Raw genomic sequence first — 23524 nt, 5'->3', positions numbered from 1 at the left:
ATTCTAAATGTGGGCCTTGTATGGCATTAAATTAACAAGTATCAACTTTTGAGGTATTTGAAGTATTATTTTGTAAACTCGATTTGATTATGCTGTGGATTGCGCCTATTCTCACACGACAGTGGAATTTGTTTTTAAATGTATAAACGGCAAGTAATAACTAAAATACTAAACTCCGAACTATTCAATCGTTCCATGAAATTGGTATTGCACGGGAGCTCGTTTATTATTGTATGTATACATCATGGTAGGTTTGGTGTTCTTTCTTCATGTATCTGGCAAGGTATCAGTTCGGGATATCAGTCCTGGAGATCAGTCCTATTGCTGTGTTCTCTGGCTTGCCGTCAGTCTGATAGCCATCCTCCCCACACATAGGGCCCCAATCTGGTGATGGTCTGCTGGCAAGGCACAAGCGCTGTAAAATACATCTCTTTTGATAATCATCATTAACAACACACACACACACACACACAATCCTCAAATTATGAGCCAATATCAAAATCAATCAAATTAATCTTGATTTGCTTTGAATTTATTGAATCACATAAATTGCCAGTGCCACAAACTACAATGGATGGAAAACAATTCAAAATTAGTTTTCTCCTTTAGTGCCAAGGAGTATTAAAATGTTCACAGAACAATCAATCATCTTTATAAAATGTAAAATCGCCAGAATCAGTTTATGACTTACGGATGAATGTTTTTCACTCCGCACAATATTCAAGCCATATTATGATAGGCTTCTGTGCCAGACAAAAACCAATAAGAACTAGTAATTTATTTTGTCCGGAATCCCGAAGGTTGCCAAAATGAACATATGAGCAATGACATAATGCCTATACCTGCTGTAAAGTTCCCTTCCTCTTGAGGCACTCATTCATAAAAATGACAGGAATCGGTAGAGAAAACCCCACGGTTACCAAAATGCCTATTATTTTGGCATATTCTGGATACAGGTAGTTGCCATAGCTTGGTGGGTCATATCCAAACAAAGAATAGATGAGAGCAGCCTGACAACAACAAAATATAGACGGTTATGGCAATGATGCAAACAAAATAAATACCATAATAATAAAGAGCAAGCAGTGAAAGACAAATTGACCGACCTATATCATTGCAAACTTAAGTTTTCTACATAGGGTATGGATGTGAAAAACCTGTTCATACAAACAAGACGTACAAAGAGAATGACAGGGGTTACATAAGAAGACAGAAGTCTCATCACAGTGGGAGCGCGACCACCGACCATCCTTTCTATATCTTTGCTGAACTTCTCAGAACCTGAAACAATAAATGTTGCATGTACGTATAGAACAAAAGTGCTCTCTGCATTGACTAAACAATTCTGTTTGTCTTGATGTTATAGAAAATTAAACTTTCATTGCAAAAATGCCAGCATTTATGTCGTAGTACAAACATACATCAATCGCCACAATATCGTTTTATTTATTTATTTATTTATTTATTTATTTATTTATTTATTTATTTATTTATTTATTTATTTATTTATTTATTTATTTATTTATTTATTTATTTTTATTTATCTTAGCTATTCTGTTATATGATTAACATAAAGCTAACCACATCCAATTTCTTGAGGAGTGGTAACCAAATGTATGTTTTCATGGCAAAATGTTTAATGCCCTGGGTAAGAATATTTCTTTTATGCAGACTGGATTCTGGAAAACGTTTGGGACAATGAAGAGTTTACAAACGGTGATTTGTGTAGATTCAGCCACAAACTAGCGAGTGAGTTAATATTGCTTATAACACAGAATCAGCAGTCTGGCAGAATTACACAGAAATGTCAATATTGTTACGACATGAAAACATGAATAGTCAAAGTTAAGCTAAACATGAGTCAAATATCACATTCAATTCTTTCACATTTCAAAAAACATTTGCAAAACAGTACTCAACACATCCGATTATGTATTAATACCGTTGTGGAACATGTGCACAGACCACACACTGAAGCAGATGTGTTTAATATCTAGTTTTCTACAGACGGCGAGTGAGTTAGGTTTAATGTCGTTTTGAACATTAACCCATATTTCTATTACGGCGTTCCTCTAGAAAGATCGTGTCACATTCCCACTTGATCATTGACAGAAATTCCCCTCTGAACATAGGTGTAGTTTGTGCGCATTATACTGTAGATACGTCACAATAGTATGTTCAGGGGTTTATCGTATGGAGACATTTACCATAGATCCAGTAGATGACCACACATTCTAGGAAGCCAATCACAAGTGTGTTGAAGGAAGAAGAGTACCAGTCCAACAGCTGGAAGAAGTAAACTCCGCCCTGAAATAAGCAAATCGATGTGTTATGAAACCATAATCAAAATATCTACAAAACATCTAAGACTATGACAATTGGCACCAGACGTACAGGGAATCACAGAGTTAGTATTTTGTAAAATAGGATGTACTCTCATGGAGACATCCAGAGAAGATTCAATGTACGAACAAATCCTCAATTTACAACAAACTCATTCAGAAACGTAGCAAACAGTGAAATATGACAGGCGCTTAATGAAGGTCTTCCATTTGCATGTTGACTTCCTGATACAAATGTGAGTCAACTGTTTCCCTCCAGATAATGATATGCTTGTTTTAGGTGCCAACACATTAGAAAATTATACAACACTATTTACAGCATGTGTCTGTTATCCACAAAGGGTACCACTTGATGGAAATAATGGTGTCACTGAGATCTCAGATGCACCAGTCCACACAATAGCCACCACAGTAACAATTCAAAGTTAATTCCTTACCGTACTTTCAATTTCCTGCTATAACTTAGGCAAGTCATGCCAATGAAACATCGACCACGCAACAAGGTTGTATGGAGCCACTTACCTCAGTTACAAAGGGAATGGTTAGCAAAAAGCTTATGAGGCACACACATAGTGTCACCATCACTCGGTTTTGTTGATGAGGAGATGGACGTGTTTCTAAAACACCAGATATTACAGCTTCTACGGTACCAAACTGTAAGAAAAGGTCATGTTTTCATGAATCCATATAAAATCCATATAAAAATGAGGTAAGTGTTCACTCGGTGTACATGTAATATATATAAAATACATCTTTGCTGCGGTAGTTCATGTCGGCTTTCACATTGAAACCCTTGCCATTTGCAAAAAGGAAAGTATTACCTTCACTTATGATGTTACACGTGCCGCATCTTGGTGTGTTACATCTACTTACTACTTTCCTTTTTGCAAATGGCAAGGGTTTCAATGTGAAAACCGACATGAACTGCCGCAGCAAAGATGTGGTGTATGTTATGAGATGTTCGGGATGCGGCGAAAACTACATCGGTAATGGAAAGACAGAGTCACTGTACACAAACAGCAGATTAGAGACCCTGATGTTCGATGCTTAGGTGTCAGCAAACACATTGATGATTGCGGAAACGGGAAATTTAGTAGTTTTCCGTTTTATAAATTGTATACAAGTAACAAGCAGCTGAGACTGGAAAAAGAACAAAAGTTTATCCAATTGATGAAACCCAAATTGAACTCGAGAATGTATTAATAGATTTGTCATCTCAATCGTAAATGTTACACTGCTACTTTACAAATGCTGTATATTTTAATTCAAAAGTCTCCCTACAATTGTTAAATTACTTGGTGTCGTCGCTGGAGTGTGTATATACATTATGACGTCACAGCTGTAATTTATGACGTCATCATAAGTATGACGTCATATTATATGTCATTGTCAGTTACACTGAAGAGCTGTCATGAGACAGCGAAAGTACTATGTCTGAAATTGATATAAAGAAGATGATGGACTAACGTGGACTTTATTATTTTATTATATATATATATATCGGTATGAATGGTTGGTGATTGTTTATTGTTTAGCAGGTGGCAGTCTATGTTTAGTATGTTATATAATAGAGCTGCTGATTTGGGTAATCTATAATCAGCTCTCGGATTGATTAGCCCGATATTTCTTCTCCTGTATGCAAATGCTTCACATGGGATGTCCAAGTGCTGCAGATCTATTTTGAGAACGTGTATAAACGCCTTTATTTATAAGGGTAACGCTATGTTTTAGGGCATTATCATTTGTAGAAGCCCGAGGTCTTCCATAACTAACGAAGGAGGGCAGTTGAAAAGAGCAAGGGCTTCTGCAAATGATAATGCCCTGAAAAATAGCGTAACTGATATTGTAGCTAAAATGGATAGAATTTGTTATCAAATAAAAATAAATAACTATATCGGTTTTGAAACATTTACTGAAACCAACACACAACAAATGTCACAGACCCACAAATATGGAAACGTCACAGAACAAACCAAATGACGTCACCTATCGGGCGTGATAATGGCCCATCGTCAAACAAGACGAGGGCATTTTCAAGTTACAGTGGCCCGGTCAAATAAGGGTAACGCTATTTTTCAGGACATTATCATTTGTAGAAGCCCGAGGTCTTCCATTAACTTCCTGACGAAAGAGTGCAGTTGAAAAGACCGAGGGCTTCTGCAAATGATAATGCTCTGAAAAATAGCGTTACCGTTATTATAGCTAAAATGGGTGGAATTTGTTATCAAATAAAAGGAAACAACATTATAGGTTTTGAAACATTTACTGTAATTAACAAGAATGTCACTGACCCACTTTTACAAACACGGAAACGTCATAGAACAAACTGTTGAACGTGATGTCACCTATCCCTATCCTATGACGTCATCTACCAACGGGCGTGATAATGCCCCGACGTCAAGCAATATGAGGACATTATCAAGTTACAGTGGCCCGCTGATTTCTGATAACATGTGGGCGGTTTAATGATATTTCTATCCATTTTAGCTATCATACATTGAAATCCATGGTAGTATGAAAATTATTCTTATAATGGTATGTTTCAGGAGTTATGGGACATAAACCAAAGGTCTGATAAACGTGAGTTTGTTTTATCTTGATGATTGGATATATTAGCCCAGATTGCCAGAATGTCAGCTGCGTTCTAATACAAAAAGGACTGTGGGGATTCAGTGTATCTCATGGCCTTCCACTGTTTTAGTTCAAATCCTGGTGGCCGGCTGAACACGACATGCGTTTCTCAACTAATAAACATCACAAAACTTGTGCAAGTGTCTCATATCCAGTACTTAAAGACCGTTTTTGACTGAAGGGACAACAGGGAATCATTTAAGCTTGTATCTGTATTTACACGTCTTAAGCCGGGAACCAGAGAGTTATCACCTTTGAAACAAAACGATCGCCATAGGAATAAAACAAATCTATACTGACTTCAAATCAAACTGTTTTGCCACAACAGAAACTAGCCTTCAAGTGAGAATACATTGTATTTTTTTACAAAATAACCTTGCAACTGCAGCAGTGAAAACGTGAAACGTTGCTTTCATTCTTAATCCAGAATACTATCTATGGCAGTTTGAACCTTTTAATACTTTCCGCCGTCATACCTTACCATAGAGTCTATCCCAACAGTGAGCAGTGTGAAGAAGAAGAGGACTGCCCAGAGTTGAGGAAAGGGCAGCTTGGCTATGGCCTCAGGGTAGATAATGAACCCAAGACCTGATCCTTAACATAAACATAAGAACAGAGTCACCTAGAGTACTGTACCAAAATACAGAGTTCAATTAACACACTCACTCACGCACGCACGCACGCACGCACGCACGCACGCACGCACGCACGCACGCACGCGCGCGCTCGCTCACTCACTCACTCACTCACTCACACAGATGTGACTTCTGCAAGGCTGTTGCCCTATTTGAGGTTGATTAAAACGTCTGTATAGCTCATCCCACAATGCACAATAGGATTGACATCCGGTGACCTTGGCGGCCATGGAAGTACTGTCGTGTTGTCACCTCCCATGACCTCAGTACACTTGTTACGTTAGGCTTGATACATCTATTCTTTGATCAAACGAGATGGTTCTCCACACCATGGAATTTCCTCCACGGAATATGTCTACGTCTTGAACGCAACGTCCGGTATAACACTCATTCTGTCGATGATATACATTGATCTGCATGCACATTTTTCTTCCAAGAAGAAAACGCGATTCGTCTCTGAACCAAATGCTACGCCACGTTTAGGAAGCCATGGCTGATGTACTCGACCTTCACTGCAGCCGATAAGTTATCATAATGTTAATTGTGAGGATATAGGCCCATAGTACATAGAATTATGCATCAATGGAGTGTTTTTCGTTTTAAAACAGTATGAACAACAAATAGAGCAACATTTTCAAGCAATCTAGTACCAGTTGTTGATGACAATAAAACTCAGTTATGCCTATATGGAAAAGTGTATAACTTTCTGGAATATAGTGGTTACTCAGATTATAATCATTTTCTTAATGTTAACGCATTGTATCTAACTTTAGCTGACCAAATGGGTTTTTTTACAAAGAAGATGCATATGTCCATGATCCATTTAGCTATCAGTCTTGCTGAGAGCAATCATTGGGTATGTGTACAACTAATGAAATATATGCATCATATGGCAAACTTTCTTATTTACCAAGACAGAGACCGCAACGAAAGCCGTTATGGGTTCTTGTTGGTTTGAGGTTTCAGTAAATAATACACCAGTAGGATAGGATGTAGCAACTACCAGGGTGACGGATCGGATTAAGATGTCCACGTTTCTGCCTTGAATACGTAGGCACCCTTATTAAAAACAAGACAATGTTTTGTCAAGATTACCTTGACCCGTGATAAATTCGATAAGTTTCACAAGAAAAAGAATCGTGCTAATGTGAACCGTCATCGATATCAACTCTATCAAAGACAATAAAATCGTTTTGTGACATTTTATCAGGACTAAACATACAGGCTTTGTGTTCATGCAGCAGTGAAACATGAAATGACTTTTGGAAATATTGTAACAACTAATCGTTTCTGTTTTGGGAGAATATAAACATGTCATTGGTGTAACCAAATTATGTATGAAATTTACTCCAATTGAAAGATACCTCAGAGTAATTACAATTGTCCAGTAAAGATGTCTTTGTAAGGATTCAGTATGGGCTACTGCTGTTTCTGTATAATGAATGTTAATTGCTTATTAAACATTGAAATTAAAATATATATTCGCCCTGGTGAAAGGTGGGGGGATTCATCCTACAAATTTTCAATACCAAGTTTTCTGTCAGAACATATGTCTAAACCCATCATTGAAGACCAGGCTATATTCAATGTTTTAGTTATAATCTAGGTACGAACCTGATGTCACTACTTCTGATATTGGTAGTTGAGCCTCATTGGCCATGAAGCCTAAAGTAGAGAACACCACCAGACCACAGAAGATACTGCTTAACTCGCCAATGAGAGTTATCAACATCACATCCCTTAAATAAAACATACATATAATTTCGTTAACATGCCATTGATGAGGTTGGTCTATAATAGTAACTCTTATGTACACTACTCAATCTTTGATAGGGATAATCAGATATGTCCTTCTTTTTTAAATATTCACCTGGCATATTAGGATACATAGCTTATATCTCCTTGGTAGGTGCTAGTGTGGACTGTCCTCCCACGATATAAATAAATGCTGTTAAAGGTGGTGTTGAAACAAATTTACTCTCTCACTTATTTTTCTAATCAATTACGACAAGATATTGAGAGAGTGAGTTGGTTTGAACGCCGTTGTATCACTGCGTGTCAGCTTAATGTGGGGGGAGGAAAGCAGGTCTCAGGCGTTTACCACTTTGGTGAAATCCATGAGCACTGGTATGGTGCTGAAAAACCTAGAAACATAATCGGGGCGAACAGGGATTCGAACCCACAATCATCGGTTTCTGGCGTGCCCACTAAATATTGTTTTATTTCTTACATGAGTCATGTTGGTAATGGAATCACAGTGCAATAATAGTTATTATGTGTTTAATCTAATCACTCCATAGAATACCTGAAACAATTGTTGTGGAAGGGGTTGAAACTTCCCATGGTGATGAGACCGCCATATGTTGTATTCATGGAGTAGAAACCCTGCAGCAAGGCCTCCAGCCACACCTTTCATATGGATAAGCTCGCAAATGACATTGCCTTTCATGTCCACAATCATAACTCAATGGTTACGATTAATGCCTCCAGATAATGCCATTTTGACGCATTGTTGCATAAAGCCCTTAAACTTGGTTTCCCCTTTACTTTCAAATATTTTGTATTGTCAAGCTATTAATTTGTTTGGTTCACAAACACTATTCATAGACCTTTTATCAAAATTATTCACATTCTTAAGAGGCATTCTTCGCCAATGTTAGTTTAATTGACATGTATACATGGTTTTAGATATCACCTGAACCGAGAGTAGGTGCGAAAAATCAGGTTTCAGGAAATAGAGAATGCCATCCGCAGACCCCGGCATCATGCACGACCTGATCAGTAGCACCGTCAACAGGAGGTACGGCATCACCGCTGTCACGTACACCACCTGTGAAATTGTACTTGAACAATTTAGTTTTATGATTCTCGGAGCAATTTCCCAATAAGAGCAACAAAACCCTTTCCATATTCATAAGAAGTTTCTGCTAAACGTAGAGTCGAGTGTACGATTCCGACTATATCATGAGCATGTGTTTATGAATCGCTGTCAAATAGTGATGATACCTGGTGTTTGCGAAAAAGGTGAGCGTATCCTGCCCCACCGTTGGTACCCGTCACAAACACATGCAAAAGCATGTCATTTGTTCACTTGAAAGAAATACGGGAAATATTGTTCAAGTCAAATGGGGAATTGCATCATACATATAGAATACTAAACTCGCTCCCGTGTAATACCAATTTTATGAAACGAGTGAAGAGTTGTGGTATCTGACGATTTATTTATTACTTGCCATTTATAACGTTATAGAATTATACTGTTGAGTATGAATAGGCTGACACCTACACGATCCACGGCATAGTCCAAATGAGTTTAACAGAATAATACTTCAAACACGTCAAAAGTTGAAAGGTATGGGTTTGATACCATACAACGGTCCACCTTTAAAATTCACAAAATTATCGTAGGGCTAAGACTATCGCAACTCACATATTTTAACTTAGACTAACGACTGTCGTTGCGCTACAATACGATCGCCTTGTGGAACGGGACTTGTACCTCAAAGTTAACAATAACGTCACAATACCCGATGACGTAATTTGTGGACCCATCGGCGAAACAATGCCATGTGACGTCAGCCTAGCAACAAGGTTGCTGGGGTCATCGAGTGTGCATAAGCTCCTCTCAGTGATCTATCAAATCCACACGCAATGTCGTTGAATAAGCCAAGGGATGTTGAGAGCTTTCAATATTTGTTCGTGAAACGTGTTCCGAGAGTACATAAGCACGCGTTTTGGTATTACACAATGTGTAATACAGCTGTATGTTTATTAAACGGGTGATCTCTTCAAGGGCAAGTAATAAATCATTTTTGTCTCTGATGCGTCCTCCACATGTCTTCCTTAAAACTGTTTGAAAGCTTCACAGAGGCTTTGTACGCTGTAACCTTGATCAAACAACTCTGAGCAAGAGCCGTATGGTGCTCTTTGAACTCTCTTCTCGTGGAGAGTATGTTTGTCACTCTAAATCACTGTGCATAGATCTAATTATGAAACAGACAAGGTGGTCTCACTGTTTTCCGTTATAACTAATTCGGTTTGGTAAATCATCGGAAGGGAATTGGCTGTTTAACCGTTCTTGGATGAGATCAGATCATCGAAATACCTGAATCTTAAGCTAATTCCTTGTTTTGACTTTGCCAACCCGAACAAAATTTCCGATTCATATGTATAAAGAATTGGATCAACAAACAGGGTAGCAAAAATGGTAAAATGGAATTCTTGCCTAAATGTCTTTTCCCCATTTTTTACTTATATGTTATCAATGAAGAAGTACAACCACTATTCATGTAAGCCTACCAAGGCTTCAAAATAAAATGTTGTGGTATATGTATTATAGTCGCTTACTAACAGCATCGAAGACATGATAAAACTAAGTATGACACATAACATTTACCTTTCCAACTGATTTGACTCCGAACATCATACAGAAGAACAATATCACCCAGGAGAAAACCGCACATATAACTAGGTGGGTCTGGACTGATCCAAGTGTGTCAAAACCATTGGACACTCTCAGCGCATTGTATCTGCAAAGACAACCTAAAGATAACTACCAAGATTTGTGAAGACACTCTTCTGATTAATCGCAATAGCTATTTGGCATTGAAATCTGCAACAGCATTCATAAAAGTATTAGAGCTTGGGATAGCTTATCGTCTGCTTATAGATATTATACTGTGAATACATGAAGAGACAAATCGACAAATTGTTGTTGCAAGTAGACACTGTAAGTGAATTGTATAAACATGTCCATATATACACTTCTGGTTTCCCCAGTGTTATAGCTGGAATGTGGTATATATTGTCATTTATCATATCCTTAACACACCCACAGTCATATAAGGACACACGTTTACATATTACACAAAATCGTACAACATGTTGAGAAAACCAATATATGTACAAAGAAGCACATATAAATCATATATAATGTTAATATAAAGTGAACTGTTAAAAACAAATTTCGACTTGTGATAAAATATGTCTTAATGAATTGAATACTGTGTACTCATGTGTGTATACACAAACATTGCAATGCCTCTTTCCCGTAATTACTCAATGCAATTAATGCTTCTTGTTACGTACTGATAAAATATCTCCATCAAATTAAGGTCCTTTTTTCTCAAATTGTGAGATAAGTTTAATTGTGAGATAACTGTATTGCTGTCTTTCGTTATATCTTATCATTTTTGCAGAATAACCGCCAAGAGCCTGCAGTGTTAAAGAGCGACACTCTGGAATGTGAAAATGTAACACATTTTATAAGAGGAGCCCCTGTCATATCAGTTATCCATTCATTTAGAAGAATGGATAGATGAATCGCATAAATGTCACAAAAATATGGGGCATTTGAAAGTTCTACCACAGGCTCCAGTTTCAAGGTTCCAAAATCGTGTTTAGACAATTGTTCTGCTCAAAATCTCAAAACACGCTCATGTATTCAGCTTTCCTATACTTGGAATGTGAAAAGCCAGAATCTTGTTGTTTTTGTGATATATTTTCGTTTTTGTTGTTACGACTCAATCCTAGGCTTAATCAAATGACACGTGGATTATTGTCACCATTGTATTAAAGCTAGAATGTAGAACAAGAAAATTGGACAGGATTTATTCATCAAAAGGAAATAATTAATCCATACATGGACTCACTGCCAAAATTCTTCTGATGCTGTCAGTGTCTCATTTGGCTTTCTCCAAGCACCTGTGCCCCCGGGGACATTACCTGCAGTGTAATTCAGATGGGGGTCGCTGTGTGTTGTGTTGCTGCCGAGATCATTTACACACAGGGCTGTATTCCACCAATTGTTGCAAGTTGTCCAAGGCAGTGTTGGCCAAAATGACATATATAGATAGTATAACGTCCACACAATTATGAGATTGTAGGAAATAGAACATGTGAAACAAACTATAGTTTGAGATAGTCCAATACCTGAAAAGAAAAGAAAAGAATGTAGAAAGGGTGGATTTCCAAAGAGATTACCATTTCGTACCATCAAAACAGACAACGTACAATAGACAATATGATATGTAGGCATTCAAATCGTGATGAAACATCAGTAGCTGACAATTATTAACTATGTATAATTACAGTGAGCAGGTATTGATATTAGATGCATCATCGATTGTTCAGCTATTTGCAGTTTAAGTTCTCTGCGACAAAACAGATGACGAGATTATAATTTGGTCCTGACCTTTAAACAAAGGGCACACGGCCCACACGTGAGCAGCACTCCTGCTGGAGAATTGACCAATGGAAACCTCAAGAAAGAAGAGAGGAACAGCGCAAAGAAGTATTCCACTGAAATAAGGGATGAGGAATGCACCTGTGAAAAAAGAAAATGTCAAATCTTCTATATTAAATCGTTTAAGCAAATACACGGTCTTAACTGCAAGTCACCGTTTCTAACGATGTCTCTAATAAACATAATATTGTGGTGGATTTGCACTCTTCATCCATATTAAACCTGAAAACTGAACATTAAATACTATTTTTCAAAATAACCTTGTCTACAGGATATGAATACATAATCACAATAATTAATCGATGCGATCATCATAACATATTTAACATGTAATAGGCCTTCTACAACTTTAAATTTACATGTGCACATTACAAAAGACTTTCAGTTGCATTACTCCACAGATTTAGGTGCTGACATCTTTACGCACGTCGTATATGAGTCAGTTTCACGAAGTGTGCAATTTTTTGTCCGACATCAAGTCTCTTTAGTTCGAGAACTGCCTCATGTTCTCAAAATACCGAAAACAATTAAAACTACTACATGAGTAAAAGTTTGACATTTCCATTTAGAATTTTGATTTTGTGGTATGTACATGTAGCAGGAAACGGCTCGTCCCAAGGAAAGTATTACGTCCTTACCATAAGTTCATAAAAAACTATAATGTCTAATGTTTATAATGTATTCATATTTTGTCACATATTTAATGTTAAGAGATCATTGACTAATTCATAGAGATTAAAATTGAAATTTTGGTAACACGTTGTACAGCTTGGATAACGGTATGAGCCATTTGGGTGTGTTAAACTTAGGATATAATTCAACAAAAGCAAAATTAAATTTAGTTCAAGGTGGTATATTTCTACTTTTCTAGAAAATCAAACATTTAATAAAATAATGAACTGCACATCTTAATTCAACATTAAAATGTAAACTTGCATTTTCGATTAGAATATGGACACATTTCTTCAAAATTAATCAAGAAAGAATATTTTGCATATGTTTTTATTTCTATTATAATGCTAGTTTTAAGAAAAACAAGCAAATTCATTAAATTCAGAATAGAAAATATAAAGTCTAGTGAACGATAACAGAGAAAACATGCAGGTTCGGTAACAGTATGGGCGAAAAAATGGTAACAGTATGGACACATTTCTTTTAAAAAATAAGTATTATTTTAGTTTTTTTCAGGTTGGTAATTATTTCTATTTTGAAAAAGCTAAGATGTAACATTCTTTAAGACTCATGAAAGGTTATTAAAACTTATACTCAAATACACCCACTGATGTCATTGATGAGCTGGCAGCTGCATCCCAAATGACTATGGCACGGACAAGACTTTTCAGGAACTTAACACGTTATTACCCATGCCAGACAACCTGCAGGGAAAATGTGTGCTTGTATTCTGTGAGGGTAACGCGCCTGGCAAGGTGATAGACTGGGATGAGCAACATGATCTGTATGTAGAATGCAAGCAACATATCACCAACACAAGCAATTGCTTCTTTCAGCCTTAGAAGGAAGGAAAGATGTTGGTACCCTTATGACACAACTATTGCGTGTGTCATTCCTGAACCAAAAGGAAATACTAAATTCTAGGTAAAATATGGGAAATAATTATGGGACATTTGAGAAGTTCTTCATGAATTTCACGTGATCCCTTTTGAGGTTAATTACAGATTGCAAATATCATTTATCTGTTCAACAAAATCGTGTTTATTCAGTTTTTGTTTGTGAGCTGACAAATTCTTGACTACTAAGAATATAAAAGCCTTTAAAACAGTTGCATTACAATAAGTTTATTAGTGATCACAGAACCTTGAGTATTAGGTCTAAATGTTCCATGTCTATACCGTGACTGAATATGTCCAAACTGTTACGAGATGATGATGGTAATTAGTATGTTTGGATGGAATGAATCAAAGACTTTTCTTTCATGACAAAACTCCTACATTAAATAAATAATGTGCAAATTTATGTGTCCTAGTAACTTCAAACGGTTGCACGTATTTCAAAAGAAAGCTTATAGCAAGATGAACTATGTAAGTGCAGTTTCTTAGGACTGGAATAGTTAATGTGTATTGTCTTTCGGCTTTTTCCTATGACACGTATATTTAAAGTTTTAAATACATAAGTATCTAAAACATTTGACATTTTCAGATAGAAATGTCAAAATTAGACTTGTTTGTATCAATGTGCAACAACAAAGAAATTGGACATAAATAAATAGACAATTTCATTTTGGTAACAGTATGGGCATTTTCGAACTACTTTGTCATTCAACCCTTATTAAAACCATTCTTAATTAAGTGTATGATTGCATTATTGTCGATTCACCAAAAACATTTTACAAGTGAACCTTAACAATAAAAACATCATTACAAAAAAATATTTTCAGTTTTTCTTCCTTTGAAAATTACACTCTTCGTGAAAGTGGCTCATTTGTTAACAGCTTTTAATGATATAGCATGTGTATATATACTTGAAGTTTTCTATCCACCTTCCTTCACGCAAACGTCATGCGAAGTTCTGGATCCATTGCAAAATATGTTTTAAGGAAAATTACAAGTTTTAGGCAGTGTCTGATTTTAACAGATCACACTAACAATCACTTGATCACACTTGAAACATAATTTATATAAGTGATTTTATGGGAAAGTATATGTACACTTTTTAAAATATATATAATGTCACATTTCAGACTGATAAATTTCAATATGATGATTTGGTACAATCAAAACCTAAATTATAATATGTACACCAACTGTCCAGCTCATATCACATCAACAACAGATCACATATATCAAGAACTTACGCCGCCCATAGAACCAACGACAAGCGCTCTATCATCTGCCCCTTGCAACAGATGCGGTGATTCGTCACTGAACAGGAGAGAGTGAGTAGGAAAAGCCTAATGGTGCCACGTTGGTTGCATAACGTCTTTTTTATCAAAATTTCTCGTTATTTCGATTATTTTCTCGAAATTTCTTGTTACTTCGAGGGTTTTTTTTCTTTTTTCTTCAATTATGAAAAAATCGAGTTTTGGAGATAAATTATAAATAGGAACATATTTGAAATAATGACAAAATAATCGAAGTAACAAGAAAATAATCGATTTAACGACAAAATAATCGAATAAATGGAAAAAAAACGATGTTTCGAATTTTTTCAATAAACTTGAAATTATGACAAAATTACCGAAGTAACGAGAGAAAAAAAATCAACAAAACGAGAAAATAATTGAAATTATGAAACAATATACAAATAATTGAATTAAAAAGAAATTTCGATTAAAAAAAAACTTATGCTGCCAAAATGGCACATTTAGGCTTCCGTAGTTTTGAACACTATTCCAGTACTGAGCAAGAATCTCCTCCAACCCATCAATAAAAGAATTCCTGTCGATTATACAATTCTCGAGGGATTGAGAGCCTGTCATTTTAAAAGGGGCAGTGAACGCATAAGGAAAAAAAACACCTGATGCTGCAAATGACTGCATACGTTTAATGTCCAGCGTTTTGCGGTTGTGTTTTGGCTATATCTGCCCCTTTCTATCCATTTAAGTAGTAGATACTGACTCATTGTCGATTTCGCAAATGTGTATTATCTACAGAAGATATAATATATGGTCACAAAAACTGTTACCTGGTAACGTTTTGTATAAAAGTATATTTCGTATTTACACAACTATTTACAACAACGGGTTGATAAACAAGTACCAATGTAAGAGAATATGTATCCTGATTGTCGCTAGTAGTCAGTTATGGTCAGCTTGGTAACACTGAACACATGTATACACACCTCCACCGTTCCTGTTGCAGAGGTACGGAAATCTCCAAAATGTTCCGAGTCCAACAGAATAGCCTATTTGAGACAAAATATACTCTCTTTTGTGTGTCCAGACTTCCCTTTGTCCAGGCTGACTCTCCCTTTCTCTCCTCTCTTGTTGAGGCATGATGACCCAAGTCGACCAAGCACTTGTAACGAGATTATCTAGAAAGATTAATGAAGGAAAGCAACCAGTTTAAGGGACCGACCAATCGATATTCTAGGAGGACTGTAGAAAGAAAGAACTGCCTGTCACAACAATCTCACTGTTGCAATGGTCGATCAAATATCACATGGTCGGGCCCTTAATAGTATCGATCGTATGTGCTTGGTAATATTCTAATGATCTACTCTATATTCGACAATAAAGTTGACGACAGGATGATTTTGTGCAAATCAGTCTAATAAGTAGAATAATCTGAAAACAATTACATTTAGTACTAACTACTAAATGACTTTATCGCGCGTATCCAAACCATAGGCTAATTACGTCTGTAACCCGATCACCCCCGGGTCACCACTCTGCACCATGCCGGGGAATAATCCCGCGCAAGCATCATCCCGCCTTTTGTTACAGTTGTCATAGCGACTGATTTATGACTACCATTGTCTGAAGTACATTTAATTGTAAAGGCTCATTACCCTGGAGCCATGACATCTTTATGCCTTGAAACACTTAATTGCTGTTATTTATAAGATGCTAATCCTATTTGTTAATCCCCATTTTTGTGTTCATCGACCGTCTGCCATCCTGAACGAGATGTGCAAGTATGTCACTGATGATTTACTGTTTACATTTATATTTATTACTTACTAAATGTCAGGTGACCTTGGCTATATAAATCTTGGTCCAGAGAGGAGAGAAAGAAAGGTGTTACCCTTTGCCTAACTAGGGTTAGGCTGGGTGCTCCGGGGCACCTAGACAACAACCACTACCACCATGTGCTGACCTGGCACATAGTGTCTTTTGTATGTATAAATCTACATGTATAGAGTAAAACTGTATATACCGCAACCATCGTCTCCAAGTTGTCACTTCCTACAGGAACCATACGTCGGCCCCTTGCATATATGAGCATGCAAATTGTTGATTAATCAACGTCGGACCGACACGCGTTGATAATTTGGTGGAGCTATCGGGTATGACAGACTTCTTAGTCTGTCTTTTCCTGTACCTCTTTGCAGCAAGGCATATGGTTCACCAAACTGTAGGAAGTGACAGTCTCTTATTAAAAGGATATACTACCTTCCTGGGGTCCAATCACCAAGAAGGAAGAAATGGCCTTTAACAAGATTGAAGAAAGAACAAGAACCTATCCGATCAAGAACAAGTTCTCCGATCCCAAACCTTCCCTGCTCGTATATCTTAGCAACACTGCTAAGACTTCCCCTTCAAGAGGTCGTTCCTGCACATGACCTAAGAAAAGAAGTATACACGCCTCTCCCACAGAGACCTGACCACAGCCATCTTCATGCAGACCCTGCACAATACAGAAACCGCCTCACGAGGCACCTACAAGATGGACACTGTGTACAAGATATCTCATTGGGACTTACTAATTTGTGTTTACTTACATGGACCCAATCAAGGATATATATTGTGTGACTGGTGAATAGTGCTACCAGGTATGTTTAATGAAAGCCAGTATATTAATGCCAAAATGTGTCTTTCCAAAATTCAGTTTTGTATGTGTGCAATATACTCCAAATCACATCTTTAGTCAAGCTAGATCTTGGAAGTTATTGTGTAGGGAATCTTTGAAATGTCTCCAGGCAACGCCAGACATATAGTTGCAGCTAGGGCCCAGACAAATCTAAGCTGTAGGGTTATCGAGTCACACCTTAAAGCTCGACTCGTAATTTCAAAAATCTAAACGACAAAATTTGTCATTTGTTAGAAGTTATTAATGTGCACAGTTTGGTACAAAATTGAATGTATTGTCTAGGATTTTGAATTCAGATTAGGGATATTCTTGGGTGAGACACCCCCACACATATGTTTATTGTATGTCAGTATTAAGTAATTAACAGCACAGCAGTATTCAGCATTTCAGAGTTTTGATGTCGGAATTAAGGATTTTTTTTTTCTCTGGCATCGCACCCACAATATCTGGGCAAGCTCCATCAAAGACACGGGAAGAGCACCCATTGTACTTAAAAGGGCACTAGTACCCACAAGTACCGTTTGAGTCACGCGGTAAAGCTAGACTCCTGGTTTCAAATTTCTTTATGCGAAATATTTGCTGAGATGTTTAATTTGTACTTTTTATGACATTACTCATTATAATTATTCGGTACTGAGTCGCACTGCCAAACTAGACTCCTGAATTCAAAGAACCTTCAATGATATATTTATTGAATCTGTGCAAATCAGTAATTACCTTGTAGTGAAATTGCACATTACAAAGATCACCTCGTTAGTTTTCAAATTGGCACTAAATAAAAATGGCTAGATAATCACTTTAATACTGTCATTGCATAGATATATTTGTTGCATAAGGATTTCATGTAACCGATTTTGTTCACATTTTGCACTGTTGTTTTCGTTGGTGAAAACGTGTCACACATATCAATTTGGACTCATGTAAGCTTGGGGTCCAAGCTTCACGGAACGGAGGGAAGTTGTCATATATATGTATATATATGCTTTTATTCCTCCATAGGAGAGTACAAAACATGTTATAAGTTAACAGTGGAAAGCAGAGATTTTACATGGATTGAGAGTCACTTGAGAAGTTGCACATATCATATAGTCTGGTTATCACAGATATTTGGAACAGTTCTTGATCCTCATCGGACAGGGAAACAGGAGGCTGGCAGGACAGGAGACTGCAGACAAGATCAGTGTCGGGTCTATCTTGGAGATGGACACTGAGTTCCACCGGACCAATGTTGATGATGTCACACCACAACATGTCTCGATGCATGCTTAATGTTTCACAATGACACAAGACGTGTGTTAGAAGGTCGTCGTAGTGTAGACCACAGAGAAAGCAGCTTCCTTGAACAACGCCAGGTCTCCAGAGGGCACATAAATGAACAATAAACGCACACTGTTTCTTAATGTTTGGGTTGGCTTTTGCTATGAACCAGGCAGGGTGGGGATTTCTGGTGGAATGGATTTTCCTGAAATGTTTAAGGCCTTGATCTAGAGATATTCGGGTTTTCCATTCCTTCTCTTCATGGTCATGAATGGATTTCTTTACAATTTTCTTCCAGGAGCTTTGAACGGGAAATGTACCACTGACCATGAAAGCATGTAAGAAGGGTAGAAGTTGATACTTCTCCAGAATGTTCCATAAATCCGGGATGAAGCCATGTGCATTCATACAACAGTTGTTCTTAAAAGCGAAGAGACGAGTTAAGAAGAGCTGCCTGGCTAGAAAATGGCTCCGGCTGTTGCACAGGTTTCCAAGAAAGAACAATTTCCTTATGTTGATATGGGATTCCAAAGAATGCCAACCTATTAGTGTATTACAAATGTCAGTCCTTGTTGTTCTAGGCAGACCTTGGCACAACTTGAGACAGAAGCGTTGCGATCTTTCAAGTGAGATTTGTTCACCTTTGGATAAGTTGTTCCAAAGTTCCCAGCCAAAGAGTGCCCGGGGAAGGCTGACAGAACGAACCAAATTTGCACTCGTGAGTGGATTAAGACCTTTAGCGTGACAGCCCGACTTAATAAGCATCATCGATGAGGATTTCATTTTTGAGCAAGCATTTATTGTTCTCTCCCACGAACTGAAGTTGAAGTTTAGCTCAACACCTACGTGTTTTGTGCTTTTCGCCATGGGCAACTCCTTTCCATATAATTGTATGTGACAATGGACGTGTTTTGACTTATGAAATGTCATCACACAGCTCTTGGAAGGGGAAAAAGTGAACCGCCACTTGGAGCTGTAATTCTAACATGTTGTTACCATCAATTGGAGAAAGGATGTTATCGGACTGATAAGAGAGATGTCATCCGCTTGAGTTGGTGCTGAGATATGAAGATCAAGAACCATGGAACCTTTCTTTGCAGTTGACAGAGTCCCGAGAAGATCGTTAATGTAAACCAAATACAGTTTGGCAGAGAGCACACTTCCTTGTCTCACGCCTCTCTCAAAGTTGAACCAATCAGACTGGATGTTGTTCACCATAACACAGCTTTTCATTTCAGAGTAAGTGTTGCTTAATATCCTCCATATTGCAGTAGGTATGTTCAGTTCTTTAAGTTTCCAAAGAAGACCAGAGTGCCAGACGGTATCAAATGCTTTGCTGCTGTCTAGGAAAACCACCTTCGGTGTGTCCCCCCTCTCTAAGTAGTGTTGAACTGTTTCTTGGAGTATAAATGAAGTATGGAGAGATGAAAGGCCTTTCTGAAACCCGCATTGGTGTGGGTCCGGGAAGGATTTGCAGTGACTAAATTCAGGAATTCTTCTGCACAGTACCATTTAAAATACCTTTGAGATGACAGGTAGAAGAGTCACACCTCTGTATGAGTCTGCTGAGGCTTTGTCTTTGTTGTTCCCTTTGTATATTGGAACGATAAGACCTTCTTTCCATTGCTTAGGAATATAGCCAGTGGTCAATATTCGGTTGAACCGTTCTGACACGTAGTAGTACAGATAGGACCCGCCATACTTCAAGTGTTCATAACACAAGCCATCAATTCCTGCAGCCTTATTGTTAATCTGTGCAAATCAGTAATTACCTTGTAGTGAAATTGCACATTACAAAGATCACCTCGTTAGTTTTCAAATTGGCACTAAATAAAAATGGCTAGATAATCACTTTAATACTGTCATTGCATAGATATATTTGTTGCATAAGGATTTCATGTAACTGATTTTGTTCACATTTTGCACTGTTGTTTTCGTTGGTGAAAACGTGTCACACATATCAATTTGGACTCATGTAAGCTTGGGGTCCAAGCTTCACGGAACGGAGGGAAGTTGTCATAGCGACTGATTTATGACTACCATTGTTTGAAGTACATTTGACTCCATAGGCAAATTACCCTGTAGCCATGTCTCCTTAACTTAATTGTCATTAAGTTTTAGGCGCTAATCCCCGTTGTTAATCCTCACCAACATTTCATTGTATTGTGACTGTCAGTCAGCCTGGACTACCATATCATTTCCCTTTAACTACTGCATTTTATAGTATGGCATTTATTGCCTTTATTGATTATCCCCTGGACTGTGTCGGTTAATCACCCCCAGTTGTCCAATGTCCAAAGCAACGTCATTTGTCTCTTTGTCTGTCCATTTTTGTTCATTACTATATATGTGCTACCATTACACAGTTACTAGGATGTTAGTCAGGCCTGGTATCCCGAGGGCTGGCATAGGGACGACCTCGAGCAGGATGTGCCGCTCGTAGGAAACGCCCTGAGGTGAGGTGGAGCTCCGCTCACCTCTTGTACGCCTGAGCTGGAAGGTCCGCTCATCGCTGTGTTTGTGTTGTTAGAGCAGGCATTCCGCTCCTTGTGCAATTGATGTGTATTGTTTACATGTTGTGCATAAAGCGTTCCTGGACAGTGATGTCGATTTTGTCCTTCTTTCCCCCAAGAGCTAATTCCCCGTCAACATGCGCGTTGACACAGTCCATCATTCGCGGACAGTCCTTCTTCAATTACACACGCGTGTCACTATATCTAATCGCTTTCGCTTTGTACGTTTCCTTTGTACCCAGTCGCGACCATTTCGCCGATTACGCTTTGAATACCATCTATTCCAACACTCGCCGTATCGCATCTACACAATCGCGGCCGTTTCGCTGATTACGCTTTGAATACCACCTATTTCAGCACTCGCCGTATCGCATTTATTCCGTTCTACTCCCAAACTTCATCCTCGGGACATTTTTACGCTTGTGGAATACCAACTCACCACCTCGACCTTTCGTGATGCCTCCTAAGAGAAGAGCAGCCGTCAACCACAAGCTGGTGAGGGGAGCCAAGCAGGCCAGGACAACCAGAAGACAAACCCCGGGAGTACACATTACGCAGGAGGCAACAGCTGATGGTGAGTCTGCCAATTACGGAAATATCGAAGGTGGCAACAGAATTAACGTGCAATCGGCGCAGCTTGTAAATACCGCGCAGGCTGCCAACTCGGCTACCCAGGTAAACGAGCAACTGGAAAAAATACTCCAGTTCCTGGAACATTCAGCGCCCGGCCCGGTTAGCGCAAACCAACAGGTAAGGCTTGGTTTTGGTTCTCCCGCCATTTCGACCAACATAGGGAGAATCCCCGATGCTCACAACGAGGCCGACGGTGACGCGGCTTGGCCAGCCAATCACAACGCAGGATACGGGGATTCCCTATCCTTCCGTGCGGATGGAATAGACGCACAGTCAAACAACAGGTGAGGGAAAAAATCTGGCGTGGCGAGTATGTCGACCTCAGCACAATCCTACCAAACACCGAGGGAAGTCACGAGGACGGTACGATTACCATGGCGTACGACTCCTCAGGTAAGATAATTTTTAAACCAATAAAGCAGCAACCAAAGCGCCTTTCCCTGGCAAGCTTGACTTCAGCTTTCCACATTTTCATGTAGATCTATGTTAGTAGGCACTCCGAGGTCCGCACAACCCAGGGGTTGCTGTCCTACATGGAAACCATAAGAACGGCGGCAATTCGATTCGGGGGGGATGCCTGGTCAACCTACGACCAACAATTCCGACACAGAATGTCAAGGGACCCCTCACGACGCTGGGACAACATCGACGGGGAGTTGTGGCTGAAGTACATGATAACACAGCCGGTACGACAACCAGAATCAGGCGGACGGGGCGCAATGACACACGTACAGGGGGACATCGCCAGTCAGGTATGCTGGGATTTCAATAAACTTGGCTGTAGCAGGGTCAACTGTAAGTACACTCACAAATGCGGTAAGTGTGACCATTCCCACAGCTCTAGGACCTGCTTTCGAGGGCATAGGGTCCAACCGACCCCATACAAGCCCAATCAGCCTTTCCCTAACAGAAAACCAGCCGTCAAGGCAGGTAAATTCAATGGCCCCTTCCCCCGTGGATCTCAATGAAATGGCACCCTGGTTACGCCAATATGCTAGGGTCAATTACAGAGATGCAAATTATTTAGGGGTAGGTTTTAGCTTTGGCTTTAAGCTCGAGTTCCAGGGAAGCCGCACGGGTCGCCTGGCACGAAACTTGCGATCAGCCACGCACCAAGACACGGCAGGCTACGTGAAACAAAAACAAAAGGAAGTCGACCTTGGCAGGATGGCGGGCCCCTTCAAGGACACCCCCTACACAACCTCCAAGTATCCCCAATAGGCCTGGTGCCCAAGAAGCAGCCAGGCTATGGTCAGCACCTGGGTAAGCATGTGGAGGAATTCCGTCTAATTCACCATCTATCCTATCCCAGGGGCAAATCTATAAATGACTTCATAGACACAGAGGCCTGCTTCGTTGTGTATGCCAGATTTGATGAAGCTATTCATATGGTTCAACAACTGGGAAAGGGACATTCAGTCGGCCTTTAGAATTATACCAGTCCACCCATTCGATTTCGAGCTGCTAGGCATCAGATTCGAAGATGAGTTCTATTTCGATAAATGCTTACCATTTGGCTGCTCCATATCTTGCGCCATATTTGAAACGTTTAGTACCTTCTTGCAGTTGTGCATGCAATCGCATCTTCCAACGGGTCAGATCATGCATTACCGGGATGACTTCCTAACGGGGGGCACAGACAACCTCAACGGATGCGTGAATACACTAGAACAGCTTGGGGTCCCTATTGCGCACGACAAGATGGTGGGCCCCACGACCAAACTGACATTCCTGACATTCCTGACATCGACACCATTGCAATGCAGATCAGAATCCCACA

At 38.9% G+C, this 23524-nt stretch overlaps 1 protein-coding gene and 1 pseudogene across 1 annotated transcript; one reads left to right on the top strand and one right to left on the bottom strand.

Annotated features, from left to right (window-relative positions):
- Positions 1–286: 286 nt before the first annotated feature.
- Positions 287–15804, bottom strand: LOC139447759 (sodium-dependent proline transporter-like). Its single transcript, XM_071229251.1, has 13 exons — positions 15651–15804; positions 11802–11933; positions 11260–11539; positions 10005–10137; positions 8304–8438; positions 7914–8017; positions 7223–7347; positions 5455–5567; positions 2865–2996; positions 2208–2307; positions 1181–1281; positions 843–1010; positions 287–415 (listed from the first exon to the last, which is right to left on the bottom strand). The coding sequence occupies exons 1-13, from the start codon at positions 15802–15804 to the stop codon at positions 287–289; spliced, it is 1806 nt and encodes a 601-aa protein (XP_071085352.1).
- Positions 15805–21567: 5763 nt separating this feature from the next.
- Positions 21568–23011, top strand: LOC139447750 (uncharacterized; annotated as a pseudogene).
- Positions 23012–23524: the final 513 nt, after the last annotated feature.

The sequence above is a fragment of the Haliotis cracherodii genome, unplaced genomic scaffold (genome assembly GCF_022045235.1).
Source record: "Haliotis cracherodii isolate W230 unplaced genomic scaffold, xgHalCrac1.p SCAF_10, whole genome shotgun sequence".
In the NCBI taxonomy this organism is placed as follows: domain Eukaryota; kingdom Metazoa; phylum Mollusca; class Gastropoda; order Lepetellida; family Haliotidae; genus Haliotis; species Haliotis cracherodii.
Note: the sequence above shows the minus strand (reverse complement) of the source record. Positions and strands in the feature narration are given on the sequence as shown.

What these genes read in the sequence shown, in the direction of transcription:
- LOC139447759 (XM_071229251.1), bottom strand. Translation starts at nt 15,804, where the DNA reads ATGCCTCAACAAGAGAGGAGAGAAAGGGAGAGTCAGCCTGGACAAAGG. An exon ending in ATCAGAAGTAGTGACATCAG is followed by an intron (nt 5,568 to 7,222) that starts GTTCGTACCTAG and finishes GTTTATGTTAAG; the next exon opens with GATCAGGTCTTGGGTTCATT. An exon ending in GGTCATCTACTGGATCTATG is followed by an intron (nt 1,282 to 2,207) that starts GTAAATGTCTCC and finishes TTATTGTTTCAG; the next exon opens with GTTCTGAGAAGTTCAGCAAA.